Source organism: Danio rerio, chromosome 6 (genome assembly GCF_049306965.1).
Source record: "Danio rerio strain Tuebingen ecotype United States chromosome 6, GRCz12tu, whole genome shotgun sequence".
NCBI lineage: Eukaryota > Metazoa > Chordata > Actinopteri > Cypriniformes > Danionidae > Danio > Danio rerio.
In genome coordinates, this window is record NC_133181.1 from 56,572,828 (window position 1) to 56,595,174 (window position 22,347).

Sequence of the window (22,347 nt, forward strand, 5' to 3'; positions counted from 1 at the left end):
TATATATATATATATATATATATATATATATATATATATATATATTCATTATATATTAATATAATTAATTTAGAATACAGTTTGTAAAGTATTAGTTTCTGTCTTTTAGTAGCTTTATTATATAGAAGACTTGATTTGTTTACCAAATATAGTGGATCTACTTGGGTTTGTATTTTAAACATTAAATACAAGTTAAAAAGGTATTACTTTTTAGTTCATATATTAAGGTTTTAGTTTTGATACTCCCAAAATCATTTCGCATAATTCTGCAGATTTTTACAAAAACTTGCACAGAAAAATAGCAAAAAATGTCCGCAGATTCCGTCTGGCCCTACTAATAAGTCTATTGAATGCTTTTTCTCTTTGTGTTCAAACGAAGTCTGTGAAACTGACACTGAAATGTACATGAGTAAATTAAAACAGTGATTATGTCTACCTTATGTAAAAATTCTCATCATTTAAATCAATGCAGTAAACTGTTGTGCTGGTTCAGATTTTTGTGGAGACTCGTCACTCAATTGTGCCAACTCAATTGGCTAGTTAGACTATCACACACAGACGGCAGTCACACATTTGCTCTTGGCAGGGGAAATTAATTTAATTTATTAAACAAAACAAATATATTTCATATCGCAGCCTCTTGCAATTAGGTAATCGCAATATTTCAAATTAAGTTTCGATTTTGATTAAATCGAACAGCCCTACTTCAAAATATCAATTGATAGTTTTGTGTCGTCACCATTAGGGGAACGCCCCCCCAACCCCCCCCCCCCCCCCCCCCCCCCCGGAAGGCAAAACATCACTATCTTCTGCTGAAGTAGTAATTTTTCTTTTTTAGCCCCACCAAAAAACAAAACAAAAAAAAAAACACATAATTATTGTGAAATAATATATAGCATTGAGCCAACATGAGAAAACGCCTGGGATGTACATGAGTAAATTAAAACAGTGATAATGCCTACCGTATGCAACATTTCTTATTATTATCATCAATGCAGTAAACTTTTGTGCTGCCACAGATTTTTGTGGACACCATGATCTTTTTTGTCAATGTGATTTCTGCTTAACCCTGCAGGCACATTGACATTATCAACATGTCGTCATATTGACGTTGTACCCCAATGTCATAGGGATGTTGGATTTTGCTTGGAAATGAAAATCAGGTTGACGTCAATGTCCAATGTCCAACCTACAATCAACCTAAAATCAACCAAATATCAACGTTTAATCATGCTACACCTTGACATTGTGTGGACGTTAGCACTATGACATCTATCGGACATTGGATTTTGGTCACTTTTTCCAACACAAGCTAAAATCAACGAAATATCAGCGTAATTTGACAACGTTATTGGACGTCAAAAAACATCCTTGGAGGCTGGCTAGACATTGAATTCTGGTCATGTGACGTCATGGCATAAATCTAACCTAATATTAACGCCTTATGATGTTGTGTGTCTGCTGAATGTACACGAGTAAATTAAAACAGTGATAATGCCTACCGTATGCAACATTTCTTATTATTATCATCAATGCAGTAAACTGTTGTGCTGCTTCAGATTTTTGTGGACACCGTGATCTTTTTTGTCAATGTGATTTCTGCTTAACCCTGCAGGCACAAGATGTCAACATGACGGCATATTGACATTGTAACCCAATGTCAAGGGTGTGTTGGATTTTGCCTGGAAATGAAAATCAGGTTGACATCAATGTCCAACATCCAACCTAAAATCAACCTAAAATCAACCAAATAGCAACGTCTAATCATGTTACACCTTGACATTGTGTGGACATTACCACTATGACATCTATCAGATGTTAGATTTTGGTCACACAACCTAAAATCAACGAAATATCAACGTAATTTGACGTCATTATTGGACGTCAAAAAATCGTTGTCCTTAGAGGCTGGCTAGACATTGAAGTTTGGTCACCTGACGTCATGGCATGAATCTAACCTAATATAAACGTCTTATGATGTTGTGTGTCTGTTGGCAATAGATAGATCAAAAGAACGCAACTTACTTGAATCATCAATCTTCTCTTAAAAGATTAAAACATCATTTAAATAGTCTTCATTTGATAATTTTGATGCTTCTCTGATAAAAACAACTATAAATGTAAAATGGCTAAACATACAAACCGACATGGAATTGCGAACACTGATGAAACATTCACAGACAAATTTAATTTCATGTTGACTTCAGTCCCAAGTGCAATTAAATCGGAACTTAATTAAACCGAACCAGCGATCAGCGATTACATCTGCAGCCCCTGATGAAACACCAACGTCCAGAAATGTGTGTGGTGTCCCTCTGTTTGCGTGTAGATGGGTATGTGTGAACAATTCATGTATAAAAGATGACTTCGAAGTACTCCTGTCAGCTGACGCCTGAAGCCATGATTATAAAGACCGCAGAGAACAAACCACCCACCCCCACACACACCTGCATTATACATCCTCAGACATCAAGCATTTCCAGAGGAAAATCTAACTGTGCTTCCAGAAGACTTTAATATTTTAGAAATGTTTAATAATAGCTTTTCCTAAAAATCTAAATGAGTCAATAGTTTACATATAATACTAATAAAAAAGCCTTGACGTGCATGTATAAATCCTGATATGCTTATATTCAGCATGTCTTGATAATGAACATGCATGATATTACTATGGCCAAGGCAAATTCTAATTAATTATTGAGCTTATTCATGCTTTTGAATCGCATTATGAGATCTTGATCTTTCCTCCAAAAGCTTTTTAAGCTGAAAAGTTTGTAAAGTGACTTTTTTTAATAGTTTAAAGTAAAATATTGTCTGTGTTTGTGTTATAAATTATGGTACAAATCCTTGTACTAAGCTGCAAGTACATTTTCTGTTATTTTACAGACTTAATTCTCTCTATATTACTTCTTAATATCTTGTCTCAAACTACTAAAATGCCAATAAAAGTCACTTCATCTGCTGTGTTGAATTTTCAACATCAAAATATTGGCAGAGATAAAAACTTCCATAATGCAATTTACAAATAATGTTGCTATAAATTATGACATGATAATGTCATACAGTGCATACAGAAAGTATTCATAGTGCTTCACTTTTTCCACATTTTGTGTTACAGCCAGGGCTTAACATTAACACCCACCAACCCGCCAAATGCGGGTAGATTTCATCTTTGGCAGGTTAGACAGACACCTCCACTAGCCACTTTGGCTGGTTGAAAATAATCTTTAAATAGTGGTTTTCTTAAAAGCAGGGTTCGACTATAAGTATGACCCAATATGCGTGCAAATGTGATCTTAGAAACGAGAAACAGCACAACTAACAACAAAAATTGTGTTCGCGCGAGCAGAAGAAAGCAGGTAAATACAGAAAAAGAATATGATCTACAAAAAAACAAAAACAGCTGATGTGATGCACGCGACTGTTTGAAGCGCGTGCGCGCTCTTGTTCCCTTGCTTGAAGCAACCGTGCCTGGAACGCAACTGTGATCGGTTCTCTTTCAAATATTCAGGCAAAAAAAGTTATGCTAATGCTTCCACAGTCTTGCTGCTTTCAAGGCTCCAAATATGTCTTTTAGTAAGCAGCACCGGTGGCTTTCGCTTTGAACAGATTATTAATTGGCCTTAACCATGTGATCATCCTTCCATTATCACACAGTATGTTTTTCACCTGCTTTCTTTACATATGGTTATTTTTGTTTATATGGTTTATTTATCATTTTTTACAACAACATTGCTTTAATGAGATTAACTCTCCATTTTTGTGTAGTTAACTGGGGATCTGAGAAACCTTTAACGAGGACAGATAACTGCATATTTTTGATACATGACAATAATTATTTAAGTCAATTGTTTTTTTCTTTGTTTTTATTTAAAGAAATTTTTTGTTTATTAAAAAGTATAGTATACAGCTATATTTAAATTGTTTCGACAAATTTAAAATTTGTGGCTAAGAAACAGTTATTGTTTGGTGTGGTTAAAGATTCATTTGGTAAATCCTTAATATTAAGTTCTGAAAAGTCATATGAAGTAAAAACTAATTGCAGTATAACACTATGAAACCATGACCTTTTTGCTCATACTCAGCACACAAAACGTGAAATGAATAAGAAGGCATGAACAAAACACAAAATCGAAATCAAGTAATTTTAGCTACTCACCACCAAAAGGCATCTGAAGGACTCTCAGATCATAAGAACCTAAATTCTCTGGTCTGATGAGACTAAAATTGAACTCTTGGGAGTGAATGCCAGGCGTTACGCTTGGAGAAAACCAGGCAGTGCTCATCACCAGGCTAATACCATCTCTACAGTGTACCATGGTGGTGGCAGCATCATGCTGTGGGGATGTTTTTCAGCAGCAGGAACTGGAAGACTAGTCAGGATAGAGGGAAAGATGAATGCAGCAATGTACAGAGACATCCTGAATGAAAACCTGCTTCAGAGTGCTCTTGACCTCAGACTGGGGCGACGGTTCATCTTTCAGCAGGACAATGACCCAAAGCACATCATCAAAATATCAATGGAGTAGCTTCACAACAACTCGGTGAATGTCCTTGAGTGGCCCAGCCAGAAACCAGACCTAAATCCAATTGAACATCTCTGGAGAGATCTGAAAATGGCTGTACACCGTCGCTTCCCATCCAACCTGATTGAGCTTGAGAGGTACTGCAAAGAGGAACGGCCAAAAATTCCTAAAGACAAGTGTGCCAGGCTTGAGGCACCATATTCAAAAAGACTTGAGGCTGTAATTGCTGCCAAACGAGCATCAACAAAGTATTAAGCAAAGGCTGTGAATACTGATGTACATGTGATTTTTCAACATTTTATTATTAATAAATTTGCAACAATTTCTAAAAACTCATTTTTCACATCATCATAGTATAGAATTTTGAGGAAAAAAATGAATAAAATCGCATTTTGGAATAAGGCTGTAACATAAAGAAATGTGAAAAAAGAAGCGCTATGAATACGATCCGTATGCCCAGTATATCATAATACATGATAATGCTTTATATAGCTATGAAATGTATTTGAACAGCATCTCAGATTCTTTTTAAGACAAGCATCTAAGATTTGACCAATAGTGTCAATCCAACAGTATCTTTATCTGCGGGTGGATTTCCCACATGCAAATCAAATCCATGTTTTAGCGTCAAGCTGCTAGCATCGCTCAGGCACTTTATGAAGTTTGCGCTTGTGTTTACACTGTGAGCTGACATGGTAGACGCTTCAGCCTGCAACATCAGCTACACTATGGGTAATGAGGCCTGGGATCTTGGTTAATGGCTAAAATATTTGCTCCTTATTCTGAGTGAATGAACAAAAACAAGTATATACGATGCTCCTCATATCTAGTATGATGTTAGCATACTCCTATAAGCTAACGAAATAGCCTTATTGTCTCATAAGAGTTTTGATTGGTGTAAAATTGTTTTCACTAATGTGTGTAATCACATGGATTAAACAGAACTTGTTACATAACAGGATAAAAGAAATGCAGTGCAGACTTGTGATGCTGCTGTATTTGTTTCAGGGCATCAGTAGCAGCGCCAGTATTATTAGCTGTGACCCGTCAGCTTGAATTACGCCTGGTCTCCAGCAGATCGCAAGCAGAGATCAAAGGTCACCGAGGTCAGCTTTCTAGCGTCGCTCTAGACAGTTCACATTACGCCAATATGATTTCTGACTTTATCCTAATTAAGACATTCACAACATTGGCTGCAGGACCAACAGAAGGAATGGTATCACATCCAGCCTTTCAGAGCCTGAGATAAGCTGATGTTTCTTTTACCTTTTACATTTTCATTTATCGGTAACACTTCATTTTGAGTCACAATTCATGCTATTTAAAAAACGATACCTAAGACTGTTAGCTAAATAAACCTTGACCTATCTGCTTATTAATAGTTAGTAAGGTAGTACAAGGTTCAACGCTAATGATTTTTTTCTACTGGCCCCACCAAAAAAAAGTTAATACACAGTAAAAACCCACCAGTCAATTTTATCAAATGAAATGTGTATAGGTAACTCAAAATTGACAGAAAGTTATTTCTACTCATTTGAAAAGAGTTTTGAACTCAGTATTGAAGGTAATGAGTTAATTAAATACCTCATTACTTCAACTTAAATGGAGTAAGTTCACAGTACATTGGTTTCCTCAAACGGTTTGAGTTACCTGAACTTATTGGGTTTTACAGTACTCAGTTGGTTTGAGTTCTCTTTATTTATTGGGTTTTACTGTGCTCAAATTGCTTCATTTACTCAGATTAATTAAGTTCACAGTACTCATTTAGATTAGTTTTTGAACTTAAATGGTTTGTCGGTTTTCTTAAATGGTTTGAGTTACCTTAACTTACCTATGAGTTTTAAATAATGTGTCAAAACTAACGAATCTAGAATTTAAATATTTAAAAAATGATAATAACTGTATAATGAGCAAAAGTGTTATGCAAACTAAAAGAGCACTATGGAAAATGTGCAGGAATTTTATTGCAGTTCTAAATTATTTAACAAATGGTTGCTGACTTGCCAAACTGACAGCTAACTGTGCAAAACATTACTTATTTTTTTCCGCCATGTTGTACCTATGTAAATGCCTGCTTCCAAGATGTTGGAAACAGATGTTTTCTTTTAGCCTCATAATTTCATGTTGTCACAAAGTTTCAGTCTCTTCGCTATACTAGTTGTTACCAGGCTAAGGAAAAAAAAAAACATGCTCACAACATCCAATCAGATAAGGGAAACCGAAAAGCAACATTGTGCTTACGACATCACAGAGAAGATAGTATTTAAAGTCTTAAAAGCACCGTTTATTGATTCTAAGGAATTTTTTTATATTTTAAATTTGCATGCAATTGACAAATATTCGCAGGCAAATTAAACTTTAATGGCAAGGTGACACTGATCGGGCCAGTAATGATTCTGTCAACTGTCCTGAGCTTCACTCATGCTGGCCCCAGGCCATCAGGCAGTCCTTATTGTTGAGCCCTGTATTAGTTGGGTTTAGGCATTGGATAGGATTAGGGATGTAAAATAAGACAATACTTTATAAGTACTAAAACACAGTTAATGTCTTATTAATAGGCAGGTTATACGTCAGTATAGTTAATCGTGTGAATTGTGACTTAAAGGGGTGGTCCACTATGATATCATATTTTAAACTTTAGTTGATGTGTAATGTAGCTGTGGGAACATAAACAACATCTCTAAATGTAAGACTCTCAACGTTCAATGCAAAGAGAGACATTGGCTTTTACAGAGTTAGCTTAGCAAAGCCTTCAGCAAACGAAGTTTGACAACTACAAAAAAATTAATGTGGGTTAATGATGTGATAAACCCTTCAGGTTATGCACATACACCTAAAACAGCGAAGGGGTGTGGTCAGAGATGCTGTAATGTTATAGCAAAGACGCTTCCTGGTGATGTGGAGCTGATCTGCGAATCACAGCACATTATGTTAGCTAGGGATGGGTATCGTTAAGGTTTTAACGGTATTACTACTTTTATCGATTTGGTACTTTATTGGTTCTCTTATTAGTACTTTTTGTAGTGTTTTTTTTTATTTTATAAAAAAAAATTGAACAGAATTAACAACACTTTATTTATTATTACGTTTTAAAGTAAAATACAGCAAAACCAATAATTGTAAACCAAAAAAAAATATTTTCCTGTAAAAGAATGTACAATGACTTGACGGAAAATCACTCTCAGTTTTTACCCATTGTTCCGGAGAAAAATCAACATGTTTGGCTTTTCTGGCAGAAGTCGGGATCTTTCTTGGTTTATTGTGCTTCCTGGAATTAAAAAAAATACCCTCTTTGAGTTGCAAAATGTAGTTAAATAATCAGATAATGTTTATGATTGTTCATTAACAAATTCACATAAATGAGTCACCAGTGTTTTGGGAGTTAACAGCATAAAAATAAGTTGTTTTTTTGTAAAATTCCTTAATAAGAAAAGTTTATTATTAGGCTATACAGTATTTGTAATTGCAGTAATGTAAAAGCATTTTTAATGTTTAAGATTTATTTAGGCTACTGCAGAAAAAATACTGTTGTCATTGTAACTGAATGTGTGTGTTTATTAAACTATCAATAGTATACTGATTTAGAGAGACCTTATGTGATTGACTGCTAGCATAGCGATGTGGATGATGTACCTTTATCTAGTCAGTTGAAAACTTTTCATTTTTCTTTCTGCAGTTAATCCACTTTTGAAAGATGCTTAGCCAGATTGCTTGTGTTTCTGCTTATAAAAGAAAACAACTTGTTGTGTTTGTTGCAACGGGCATTGTCCACTCGGGAAATACAATCTGTCTGGTTATCTCTGCCACTCCGCAAGCTACTGTATGTGTGTGCACATATTGTGAGCCTCCACCGAGCACGCGCACACAGCTGAGAACTGTAAGGCCTTTATACTTTACGTGCTCGCTTTTGTACTATTGGGCAAAAACATGAGCCTTTCTCATGTGAGATTGCCAACTGTGCAGAGGAATATCGCAAATTAGAAAAGGTTGATCAGATAAATTATGCTACAGTAAGTAATGTTTATTCAGCAATAATTCTGCAGTACCGATAGCGGAACCATTCATTTCAGAGCTTATTGCTACTTTGGTCTTTTAGAATTTAGCACCGTTACCGATAAAGTACAGAGTTTTGGTACCCATCCCTTCCTAGAAGTGTCCCATAAGGACCCGGACATACAGCCAAAAGAGGTTGCGCAGGTCTGTTTCCGCAGTCGCACTCTCGCTGGGTGTTCTTCTGCACCCGATCACTCCCGCTATTTATTAATTTTGTTTACTCGCTGTCTGCTGAGAAAAGTCTGGACACGGACCTCGTTCTGCCTGTTAGAGACCATTGATCTAGGGTATTTTTTCAGCAACAAAATAAATAAATTAATTAATAAATAAATAAATAAATTAATTAATTAATAAAATTATTTATTTATTTATTTATTTATTTCAATCAATTAATTAATCAATTAATTAATTAGTTATTTTATTAAACAAGTAAATAAATAAATAAATAAATAAATTTTTAAAAATTTGCATTCATACTTTTTTGTGTCTGTCTGAATTTGCAATGAGTGTCTGTTGAAACATTAATGGCAATGTGCTTTGTTTTGTTCTCACCCACTTTATTAATTTATATTAATGTATTAGTCTGCGGAAACACTTTGATTGACATTCTCCCTTCGACCTGTCATCAGATGAGGAAAGCCCCGCCCATTAATGACCATCTCTCCCTCATTAGCATAGGACGTTAGTCTTATTTTTTGGATCTGCCACTATGCTGACACACAGGCACTTGTAGCTCCGCCCTCTTTTAAAAAGAGCACAATCTCACTCTAGGGCACGTCTGTCAATTCCAGTTCCTGGAGGGCTGCAGCTCTGCACAGTTTAGCTTTAACCCTATTTAAACTGTGTTAGAACTTAACTGTGCAGAGCTGCTGCCCTCCAGGAACTGAATTTGACACCTGTGCTCTAGGGTCATCAGATACTTATTTTAAATCTTGTAAAAAAGGGACAAAATATGTCTCCTTTAAACATACAAAAAAAAAATGAGCACATCCCAAACAGGTTAATCTATATAAGTATGTTTGTTCCGCATCATGCCCTAGTTAAAACACTGTATTTATTCAGCACACACGCGCATACCTAACATAGACACTATGTTTAACACTCTGATATTTTTACTTCAGGACTTTTCAATCTAGTTCATACTCCTTTAGAGAACAATGTGCGTACAGCAGCTCTTCTAAACCTTTTTCTTTGTCTCAGCTTTGTCTATTTCTGTCTCCTACGCAAAGCACACAACAGTCCAGGTGTCCAAATACTCTCTCCCTCTATCTCTCTCTCTCTTTCTCACACACACACACACACACACACACACACACACACACACACACACACACACACAGCTGGTTTCACAGAAAAATTAAAGGATTAAAAAAGAAAAAGATACTCGGAGGACAAGGCATAAAATATGCAGATGACTGGTCCAACATGAGCTGTCATAACCTTGAAGAGACGCCCAGAGTTGCAGCGAGTAGGTGCTATTTATATCTGCGCTACTGAACTAAGTGTAGTTTGCTAGGGAGTGTGTGTGTGTGGGAGTAAAGCTGTACCGCTGCTTATCTAACATCACTGACTAAAGACACAGAGGGAGACAGAAATAGAAAAGGAGCAGCGCTTTCAGCGTCCGTTCGGGTTAATTTCGAGAAGCTAAATCAAATGGAGATGGAAGTGATGCAACCCAAAGGATGTTCGTGTATCTCAGGGCTTCCCAAACTCCTTTTGTCAGCTGAATCGCTTTCATCTGAATTATTTAGTTGAGTAGGCACACAGACTGGAACAATGTTTAGTCAAGTGACCTGAAAATCGAACTGAAAATGACTGCATTTAAAATAACTGGGTTTATTAGTTTGAAAAAAAAAAAAAATTAGGAATAGATCAAACGGATGATTATTGACTACAAGATTAGTATGCTTGAGCATGAACAATCTTTTATTTTGAAAAATGTTTCATTTTGAAAAATGACCGTATTCTCTCACTTACATCTCGGTTACTTGAGCGCAAGCAAGCAGCAAAATGAGTAAGAAACAGACATGTTTGAAAAGTTTCTTTGCAAAGGGCAAAAGGCCCAGTGAAGGACCCGTGAACTGTCAAGGAATAGATCCACAACCCATTTGTCAATCCAGTGCATCCAGCAAAGATCAACTGCTGGAGATCGCAAATAATGGCGGCCTTTTAAGGAACATTCACATATCTCGTCTTTTCTAGTTCGCACAGGTTAGTTATTTCCAATGGAGGTGTGTGCAAGCGGTGTGATGCGCTTGCGCCTTCCAGACGCCCCCAGTTGAATTAATGCAGGGAGCGCATTGCGAATCACATGATAAAAATTTAACGTTCAGCTTCGGAATGTATGGAATATTTCGGTAGACTAATTCTCAAACAAACACAGAGCACCCAAACACTGTAGTTCTTTGTACTTTTTTCCATAAATAAAACTTGTATCAGAGTGATAGCCACAGTAAAATTGTCGTTGACCGGTCCGCGGTGATAAAAAGGTTGGGGACCAGTGGTCTGGAGTTCTGACTTTGATACAGATGTTTTAAAAACCTTCATTTCCTGCTAAAGTTTTAGCTCTGATAAAGATGGCTTTCAAACTCTTCAGTAACAGTTTTTAAAGGAAGTCGGTACTTTTGACAACCCTATTTTAAACGCATTTCAAAAAGTCAGAGATACGTGAATTACTTTGAATACATATTTGTAATTTATTTGATTATTTGAGTTAATTCACAAATACATTAATTAAAAAAAAATATATATATATATATATATATATATATATATATATATATATATATATATATATATATATATACATATACATATATATAACTAATAACTAATTTCTAATAACTGATTTCATTTATCTTGATGACAGTAAATAATATTTGACTAGATATTTTTCAAGACACTTCTATACAGCTTAAAGTGACATTTAAAGGTTTAACTAGGTTAATTAGGTTAACTAGGCAGGTCAGGGTAATTAGGCAAGTTATTGTATAACGATGGTTTGTTTTGTAGACTATCGAAAAAAAATATACCTTAAAGGGGCTAATAATTTTAACCTTAAAATGGTTTTAAAAAAATTTGAAACTGTTTTTATTCTAACCGAAATAAAACAAATAAGACTTTGTCCAGAAGAAAAAATATTATCAGACATACTGTAAAAAATTTCTTAAATCTAATTAACCAGCACCTAAAGAACTGAACAAATAAATTAATAAATGCAAACTTAGCAACTAAAATCCTGAAAAAGTAATAAAAAAATAAACAAGGAATTTGAAAAATACAAAAAGGACAAAATTGCTTAATTAAGTGCATAACTTCTGTACATAATTAGCTCGTTAAACATTTTACTAGTTTCAATTAGTGACAATTTCTAAAGTTCCAAATCCAACATTTCTTTTATTTATGTATAACATGCATTTTAGTTTTTATGAACCTTCCACAAACAATTTTATCAATGTTAGGTAAGTGGGGTGGGAGGTAGGGTAGGGCAAGCTAAATTCTCTGTGAGTACTTTCAAGAGAATTTTGATATATGTTCCATCACTTTCTTGTAAGAACTTGTATGTAGATTTTTCAATGAAAATGAAAATAAATAGTTAAAAATAAAATTCAACATTTCATGTTTTGGAGTTTAAAACAAATTTACAATCAAAACGTTTCAGCCAGATTCAGCCAAACATCAATTTATCAACCAAACTAGATCAAGCCGAGTTTATCATTCCACACTGAATAGCATCTGCCATCAGACAGTGGTTTTTGTGGTCAAGTATTTGTGTCAAGATAGCGATCATTCTGACTCCATCTTTCTCTATTTCTCTCCAATATTTCCATCACACCTGCTTGCAATATTTCCAGCAAAAACCCAAATATGTATTTAAGATTGTGGCATGCTGAATGCAGCCAGTCCGCTCTGTTTACATTATCCAAAATAACTTTGAGAAGCAAAAAAAGAAAAATGCTTAGAATTCATTTGCAAGATTTTTTTTAGACAGGGTGGGGAAAGAATATGGGAATAAACTGGGCATGAAGAGGAAAGAGAGAGTGACGAAGGAAAGCAATCTTGTTAGCGGGCCGCTGTAGCCCAGGGAAGATTTCTATCAGACGCACATATAGGGAGAGGCATCCATTTAGAAAATGGCTTTTTCTGCACATGCTGGGCCATTTAGCACTCCCTGTGACGACTCCTGTTTGGGCTGGAGATAAATGCTCTTTCTCTCTCTCTCTAACACACACACACTCAGACCACAGACTCAGCAACCGCCAGATACTGAGAGTGCAGACACAGACTTGCATGCATTTAGAGTCCCGAGCTGATTTCCTGAAAGACACGCACAAATTAAAATGCATTTTCTTCTGGCAAATAACTGAATGTTTAGCCTCGCTATCAGTTCCTCTGCTGTGCAGCCCAGCAAAAATTTATTTCATGCTGATGAACAAAAACTGACAGCTTGGAAATGGAAAGAGCCAGAGGCCCCTGATTTACTAGGAATAATATGTTAATATTTTAATACATATTTAAAAAAATGTAATCTTTAAACATACAAATATTTTGTTTTAATCACTATGAACTGTATTGTTTGCTATTTAAACATTTTATGCACTATTTTAATTATTAAAATATTTATTTGACAATCAAAAAGCATGTCTATGAAATAATATCATGCTAATTTAATTCTTTAGTCAACTTTCTATGCAATAAGCCTTTCATAAATAACAAAAATAAAATCAAAAATTATATTTAAAAACCATAAAAAAATAAATCATGTAAGAACAGTTATGTTTTATATTGCAGCTATAATAATCATTATTATGTTTATTATTATTATCAATATTATTATTGCTTTTATTTATATTATCATTAGCATTATTATTATTTATATTATTAGTAGTAGTAGTAGGAATGGTGGTAGAAGTATTTATAGCTTTGTTATTATTATTATTATGAGTAGTAGTAGCAGTAGTAGTAGTAGTAGTAAGTTTATTATTATCGTTAATTATCATTGTTGTTGTTTTTGTTATTACTATTATTACTATTATTAATAGTAGTGGTAGTATTTCTAGTTTTGTTATTCTTATCTTTAAGTTAATTGATATTATTACTTCTATAATTATTAATATTTTTATGATTATCATTATTATTATTATTATTATTATTATTATTATTAATTTTATTATTATTATTATTATTATTGATAATACTTCTTTAATTATTATCACTGTTATTATTATTTAATTTATTTATATTATTATTAAATTTATTACTAATATTATTATGATTACTTTTATTATTCTTATTGTTATTATTATTATTATTATTATTATTATTATTATTGGCATTGTTATTATTATAATTATACAATTTTATAATATCATATGATTATGATCATTAATAGCAGTAGTAGTATTGTTCTATCAATATTATTATTTTATTTTATTTTTGTATTACTATTATTACGGGTAGTATGACTATGATTATTAGTTATTAAAAATAATAATAATAATAATAATTATTATTATTATTATTTATATTATTATTCTTTTTATTATGAATAATACTATTAGTATTAATAATAATATTAATACATCTTTTCAAAGAACACTCTACTGTGCAATTATAAAATACTTATGTCATCAGAAATGTCTTATGATTATGATTATTAGTTATTTTTAAAATAATAATAATAATCATTATTTATTTATTTTTATTATTATTATTATTTTATTAATACTATTAATATTAATACAATATTAATACAGATTTTCGAAGAACACTCTACTGTGCAATTATAAAATACTTCTGTCATTATAAATTTCTCCAAAATTAATCTTAAAGCTTGTCATTTCTCTGTCTAAAATTCACACTTCATGACATCATACATTAAATTTCATATTTCTGATTGAATTCCGTGATTCAGTCCACATTTTCCACTTTGCAAGAATCGCAGGGCCCTACAAACAGCACATTTCAGGCTTTGAGAAACCACCATGAAATTATTGCTTAGCGCTCAAGACTGTGTGACCGCTGTCAACAGAAAATGAATGTTATGAAATGTCACTATACTGAAACGACCAAAAAAAATCCACTACTATTACTGTAATCATCTTATGCAACCACCGTTATCATAACATCATAAACAAGTTAAAGCTTGTTCCTGAGGCGCCACAACAAAGGTAAATAATAGAGTGTGATCATTATGGTCTCTTCCACACTGATGTGCTGAACAGAGACGCCTTTGCCCTAAGCTTAGCAACTCCACAATATTTTTCCATGTAGAGCAGAATAACAGCGGAAAACAGTTTGTAGATGTAGACTTACGGCTCTCATTTGTTGGCCTCCGGTGACCAGCTGAAGCACTTTCTCCAGCTCCTTCTCTATACGACCTGCCCAGTGCATCATCCTGTTAGATACAGAAAACACAGGTTAACAAGAGTAAACCAGAGCTGATCAATATCACATAGTGGATGTATCACAATGCATTCACAAGCTGACCTATATAGTGAGCAGCTAATGAAGAGGTTGTACTGTTCAATTAACAAAACTAAATGCATTAATATTGAAAATTAAAAATAAAAAAGCTATTTTTTCCAGTTGTCTAGAAGTGGAAAAATTAAATAAAAATACAAAATAAAATATATAATAAAATAAAAATTTTAAACAATATATTTTTTTAAATAAAACATTAAATTTAAATAGAATTAAATACACATTAAAGATAAACAACAAATTTTAAATTAAACAAAATAACATTTTAAATTAAATAAAAAAATGTAAAATAAAATACTAAATGTAAAATAAAATTAAAAACTAAATTTAAAATAAAATAAATAAAAAATGTTAAAATACAAGTTCAATAAAATAAAATACAAATTAAAGATAAAATACAAATTTAAAATGAAACAAAATAAACATTTTAAATAAAAAAAATTATTAAATAAAATACAATACAAATAAAAAATAATTAATTGTTAAAATACAAACTTTTAATAAAATAAAATACATATTCAAATAAAAAAATACAAATAATATGAAAATAAAATACAAAAGTTTAATAAAATACTAAACAAATTAAAATAAAATATGAATTTAAAAAATCAAAGAAAAATGTTTTATAAAATAAAACACAATTTTGAAATTAAATAAAACAAAAAAAAATAAATAAATAAAATAAAATATGCTAATGTTTCTATCCAGGAGTAGACAAGGTGCAAATGAGAATCATGGAAAATATTATAAATTACTTAATAATATTTAATTACAATAAATGTTAAAGTATTACAATACATTTAAATGAAATAAAATCAAAAAGACTGATTAAGTCAAAGTCAATGTTTTGTTAAAGTAGATTATTAGTACCATTTAGAGTTTAGAACGTCAAAGTTATTACAAATCAGGTTAGAAAAAAATCCAGATAGATGAAGACCAAAAACAGTATTTTTTGACACAAACGGCAGGAGTTTTCAAGTCATTTAAAAGTGAATCAGAATTCAGAAAGCTTTAATGAAAAATAAATAGCTGATTTTACTTTACAAACTGAGACCCTGTGACCTTGAATAAGTGTCAACCTTTCACTTTAATTTATTATAATTTTTTACAAGTTAAATGCTGCAAAATACCAACATTAAAGACTTTATTGAAACTGAAATTGGAGTTTAGTGGCTTTCAGTGCCCCTCTATTAGCTTTAAGGTCATCTAATGCACTGCAATGTTTTAACGCCTTGAAAACATTGCTCTCTGAGCCATTTCATTGGGCATAATATTCACAATGTTACAGTAAGCGATCTGAACACAGCCAATTATTGCTCTGTATTCATATACTGATTTACAGACAGTGTGACATTTAATGAAAAGCATTAATATCTGCTAGAGCACATCTGCAGTCATGAGGTGTGGGAAACATTACAGGGGAATTTCAGCAGTGTCACACAAAGCCTGTTACAGTTTTATCTGCTCCAGTCTAATGGTCAGAGATTTGCAACCACAGCCCGAGGTCAAAAATAAACCTTATCTGTGTTAAACAGCCTTAGAATAGCCCTAAAGAAATCCTGCATGTGTGTGTGTGTGTGTGTGTGTGTGTGTGTGTGTGTGTGTGTGTGTGTGTGTGTGTGTGTGTGTGTGTTTTGTGTTTCTGACTGAGCAGTGTTACCGTACGTTCACACCGAAAGCGGCGAGAGCGTCAAAGTAGCCGGAAGTCATTCATTTTCAATGAGAGCCGGCGGCGATAGGCGACGATAAGCGGCGAGGAGCAGAGCGGCGCGTCTTCGCCGGCGTGAGCGTCGAGGAGAGTTGAAATGAAGTCAACTTTATGGTAATGAGCTATGACGCGTTTCGGCGGCAAGCAATCAGAATGAAGACGTCCACCGCTTGATAGCAGTTCAGGGAACACAGACCTGTGAACTTTGGTTCCGACCACAGTTGTTCCCAAGGGTTTGATTATTGCGGTCGCCGGATTTCCAATTATTTACAATGTTTTCTTACAGGAACATACATTAAATAAGTCACTGGCGAGTTACTGATGTTCATTAATGTTATATAAATTTATCTTTAAAAAGTGGGAATCTCACGCGATGTGACAGTACAAAACAGTACTGCTGCTTCAGGATATTTCAGACATATGGACACATATTGGATAAATAGAGCAAAGCCACACCACACGCAACTTGATCTTCCATTGTTATATGAATTTGATAAAAAAGTGCGCAACATTTTCACGCTAAAAACATGCCTTGTGCAGGAATGTAACTGATATGCTGCAACGGCTCCTTTAAATATGAGATCAATGTAGCGAGTTTTGACGCTCTCGCCGCCGGGGCTGAAGGCAGTCAGCGTTGTCGCCAGGGCGGCCAGAGCGACCTTGGACGCTCTCGCCGCTTTCGGTGTGAACGTACGGTTATACATTTACTTGATAAGAATGACTGAACCCAGCTATTTAATATTGTGTTTTAAAAATAAATATACTATTTGCTAAGAATATGTGCGAGAGAGACAGATTCCTCTGAAAGCCCAATTCTCTTGTTTCTGGTTTGGCAGCTAATTATAAAATAGAATAGAATAGAATAGAATAGAATAGAATAGAATAGAATAGAATAGAATAGAATAGAATAGAACAGAACAGAACAGAACAGAACAGAACAGAACAGAACAGAACAGAATAGAATAGAATAGAATAGAATAGAATAGAATAGAATAGAATAGGAACAGAACAGAATATAGAATAGCATAGAATAGAACAAAATAGAATAGAATAAGAACAAAATAGAATAAAATAGAATAGAATAGAATAAAGTGATGAAGAATAGAATATAACAGAATAGAAAAAAATGAATAGAATAACAACAGAACTAAATAGATTAGAATAGAATAGAATAGAATAGAATAGAATAGAATAGAATAGAATAGAATAGAATAGAATAGAATAGAATAGAATAGAATAGAAAAGGACAAGACAAAAAAGAATATAGAGCAGAACATAATAGAATGTACACTCTCAGATATAAAAGGTATATGAGCTGTCACTGGGGTGGTGCCTTTTCAAAGATAAAAAATTGTAACTAAATGGTCCATATTATTACCTCAAGGCTACATATTAGTACTTAAAAAATACAAAAGTGTTCCTCTAAAAATTTTTGGGTACTAATATATACAATTGAGGTACCAATATGTACCATTTGAGTACAAATGTGTACCTTTTGAAAAGGTACAGTACCACCCCAGTGACAGCTCACATACCTTTATTTCTGAAAGTGTGTGAACAAAATAGAATGCAATAGAATAAAACATAATTATTTATAGAACAGAACAGAACATAATAGAATAGAATAGATTAGAATAGAACAAAATAGAATAGAATAAGAACAGAATATAATAAAACAAATTAGAATAGAATAGAATAAAATAAGAACAGAATATGGAATAGACTATAGAATAGAATAGAATAAATCAGACTAGAATAGAATAGAATAGTATAAGAACAGATTATCGAATAGACTATAGAATAGACTACAGAATAGAAAAAATCAAAATAGAATAGAATAGAACAAAATAAAGAACAGAACAGAATAATAGAATAGAATACAATAGAAGAGAATAAGAACCGACTAGAATAAGAATAGAATAGAACAGAACAAAATAGAACAGAATAAGAACAGAACTGAATATAGAATAAAATAGAATAGAATAGAATAGGGGAGACGCGGTGGCGCAGTAGGTAGTGCTGTTACCTTACAGCAAAAAGGTCGCTGATTCGAGCCTCGGCTGGGTCAGTTGGCGTTTCTGTGTGGAGTTTGCATGTTCTCCCCGTGTTTCCTCCGGATTCTCCGGTTTCCCCCACAAGTCTAAACACTTGCGCTATGGGTGAATTGGGTAAGCTAAATTGTCTGTAGTGTATGTGTGTGTATGAATGTTTTCCAGTGATGGGTTGCAGCTAGAAGGCCATTTGCTGTGTAAAACATATGCTGGATAAGTTGGCAGTTCATTCCACTGTAGCCACCCCAGATTAATAAAGGGACTTAGGCGAAAAGAAAATGAATGAATGAATTACAACAGAATAGAACAGAATAAGCATAGAACATAACAGAATAGAATAGAAAAATAGAATAGAACAACAACAGAACAGAATAGAATAGAATAGAATAGAACAGAACAGAACAGAATAGAATAAAACATGAATGAATTATAGAATAGAATAAAATATAACAGAATAGAATATAACTAAATAGAATAAGAACAGAATATAGAATAGAATAGAACTCTACACACCATTGTACAGTTCAATGCATTACTTTTATTATTAGCCTCAAAAGACCAAGCCTTTATTCAATTAAATTATAGTCATTACAAAAGTGACCAGATTATTATTTAAAGACACATTTGAATGAAAACTTTGTTTAAAAACTGCATGATGTGTTAATTGGGTTTTCTTTGACTACTTTGAATTAGTCTGCGACAAACATGCAAAAAAAATAAGAAATCAGTAAGGGGCAAACACTTTGAATATAAACATTGTTTCATCATGGGATGAGACGACAATAACAGAACGTTTACTGTGTTGTGTGAACTATGGCTTTAAAAAAAGGTAAACTGGCTGAAGTTGGATTGATCTGGACTTTAATCACTAGCCTTGGAGATTCATCCAGTGTTTCTCTCTTTCTCTCTGGCAGCATCTGCTCGTCTGTTGGCAGGTAAGAGTGGATGTTTAAGGAGCCGAATGATAAAGAAAGGCCGGTTCTGACAGAAGTGCCTCCCTAAGCAGCATCAACACTTGCTAACTGGGCCAAACCCGAATGAAGCGATCAGAGCTGTATATCAGCCTGCAGCTCCTAAAGCTCTTAACACAATGAGATTCAGCAGAACAGAGATGGATCCAGAGCAGAAGGTAAGAAAAACGCTGTCTTAGGCCAGAAACGCTCTGTACGCTGCTATACAAACACAGATGTCAATGAGCTCAGGCTTTAGCGTTGCAACTTTGAGGCTTGTCGTGTGGATTTAAAGGGGTGGTGAGGCCTAAAATGAAACTTCTGTCATCGTTTTAATCACTCTACCGAACATAAATAATCTTGACATAGGCATAAACGTCTGCATTGTGTTTGTTTTCTTTTTTTATTTAAAAATTTAAAAAGAACAACAGTGGTACTAGTATCTCGTAACACAAGTACAGCAGTTTTTGTTAGACATTCAAATGCTCAAAAGCAAAGACAACAATAAAATTTAATTATAAACCAAATTTAGAAAGACAATCACTAAGCACCCTCAAGAAAATTCTAGAGGGATGAAAAATTGTGCCAGAACACCTCAGATCTTAGAATTACACCTCAGATCTTTGATCTGGACATCCGATTCACATAATGACTGAAGGTATTTGAGCAGTTGACCATGATTTATTCATCATTTTTTGGCCAAGTATATACAAAAATTCAATACACATTGTTTATCATAATAAAGACACAGTTCCTGTATAATTCAAAAGGCATACCTTTGGAAACAAAGCAAAAGTCTTTACAATAATTTTTTTAATCGTTTTGTTAATCTCTTTACACTACATTTTGATATTGTTGCAATCCCAAAATACATGGCTCAGCATATATGAGTACACCCCCGAAAATCTCTCATTCAAATTAATATTTTCTTTAGGATGCTTTACAATATTATATTTGTGCATATACATTAGTTTAGTCAGTACTGAAGCCAAATCTGGAGCTAATCTAACAATATAACTTACAATAATGGTTCAAAAATTTGTAGCCTGAATTTATGTTAGGGAAAAATATTACATTTAAAAAAAGAAATAGCATAAATCAAGAGAAACAAAAAATAGATACCATTTTGTTGAAATCTTTTGTCTTTTTTTTTTTTTTTGCAATATTTTGCATGAATTTAAATGTATTATCTTTCCATTTCTAAATATATATTGGTGCATTATTCACAGAACATATTACCCATATTCACTGAGAAATGTATAAAAATATTAGTTTTCAAAATGGGGTATATTCACATAAGCTGAGCACTTTACATGCATCACTGTGTCAATGTCTACCTCACATTTGAAACATAGGCTGCATTTACACTGCAGATCTTGATGTTCAATTCCAATTTTGTGACTGTATCCGATTTTTTTTGATGATCTGCTTACATCATCTTTTAAAAGAGACTCGTATACGATCGTCTGCATTTACACAGCACACGGCAAAGACGAAATGACCAGGAAAACATAGAGCGGGCGATGACTAACAGCTGATAAATAAAGAGTGCTCTCTCCTATATTCCTATATGTAATCTCTTTACAGCTTTTGACGAGATGTTTTACTATAGTTTATGACAGAACGGTTCTCATTTGTCCATCTTCTTTTGATATATAGGCTTTTTTAAACCTTTAGGCATCTTAATGTAATGTTCATGGAGTGATTTATGCACGTGATGTAGATGCACTAGTTTTATATTAATTTATTTTGGTCACGTGGCGGACATTGCGCTCTCTCACTCTCCCTAACATGCTTAAATACCTGTGCTATATGACAATATGAAAGCTGTTTTAGACCTCGTGTGTGAGATTTAAGGTTTGGGACTCTGCTGAAGTCTGTTCTGAAATGAAAGTGTCAGACTTGACGTCATCCGCCACGGTTTTTAATGACGCGCGACTCTCATTGACAGGTGAATATCCGATCTACCTGCTTCCACTGCAGACACGAGAACACAGATCGATATATATCGGATAAATTTCTACATATGAACAAGGCCTGAATCTGATTTGAGTAAATCGGAATCCATGTGATTTGTTCCTGCTTACACGTACATTGGCCATATCCGATCTGTGCCACATGGGAGAAACATATCGGAATTGAGTCACTTAAACAGTGCAGTGTAAATGCAGCCATAGTTGAGAACAATTGGGAAACGTCTGCGATTTAAATCACATGATTTTGTGACAAACATACTGAAATTTATATTAATGAAAGTATTTTTTTATATTAACCCTTCACTTTTAGCAGAAAACTGTCACATCCGTCAGTGACCACCTGAGGGCGCTGTAGTGCACCAGGACTCAGTAGGCACTACAGCGTCCCAGGAAAGACTACAATTCCATACGTACCACGCGCATACACGGGAACATATACACTGACCTGTTATCACATCTGTTCTGTGTTACCGTTGATTATCTGGACTATATATTCCATCATTCCACCGTTGTTTATCATCGCGTCGTTTGTCTTCCTTGTCTGTGTTGTCCCAGTACTCAGTAAGTCTTGTATTCCTAGTTCGTTGTTTCCTGATCCTG

General features: G+C 33.6%; 1 protein-coding gene across 11 annotated transcripts in view; it reads right to left on the bottom strand.

The window, feature by feature from the left end:
• cacna2d2a (calcium channel, voltage-dependent, alpha 2/delta subunit 2a) overlaps window positions 1-22,347 on the bottom strand; it is a 584,267-nt gene that overhangs the window by 397,655 nt on the left and 164,265 nt on the right. For 7 of the 11 annotated variants that reach the window (XR_012407349.1, XR_012407347.1, XM_073952940.1 and 4 more), the window contains 1 exon segment: window positions 14,895-14,976. Coding sequence is in view for 8 of the 11 variants with exons in the window: in XM_009302716.5 (XP_009300991.2) it covers window positions 14,895-14,976 (82 nt within the window). In the remaining 3 variants the exon portion in view is untranslated. 11 annotated transcript variants of the gene reach the window in all.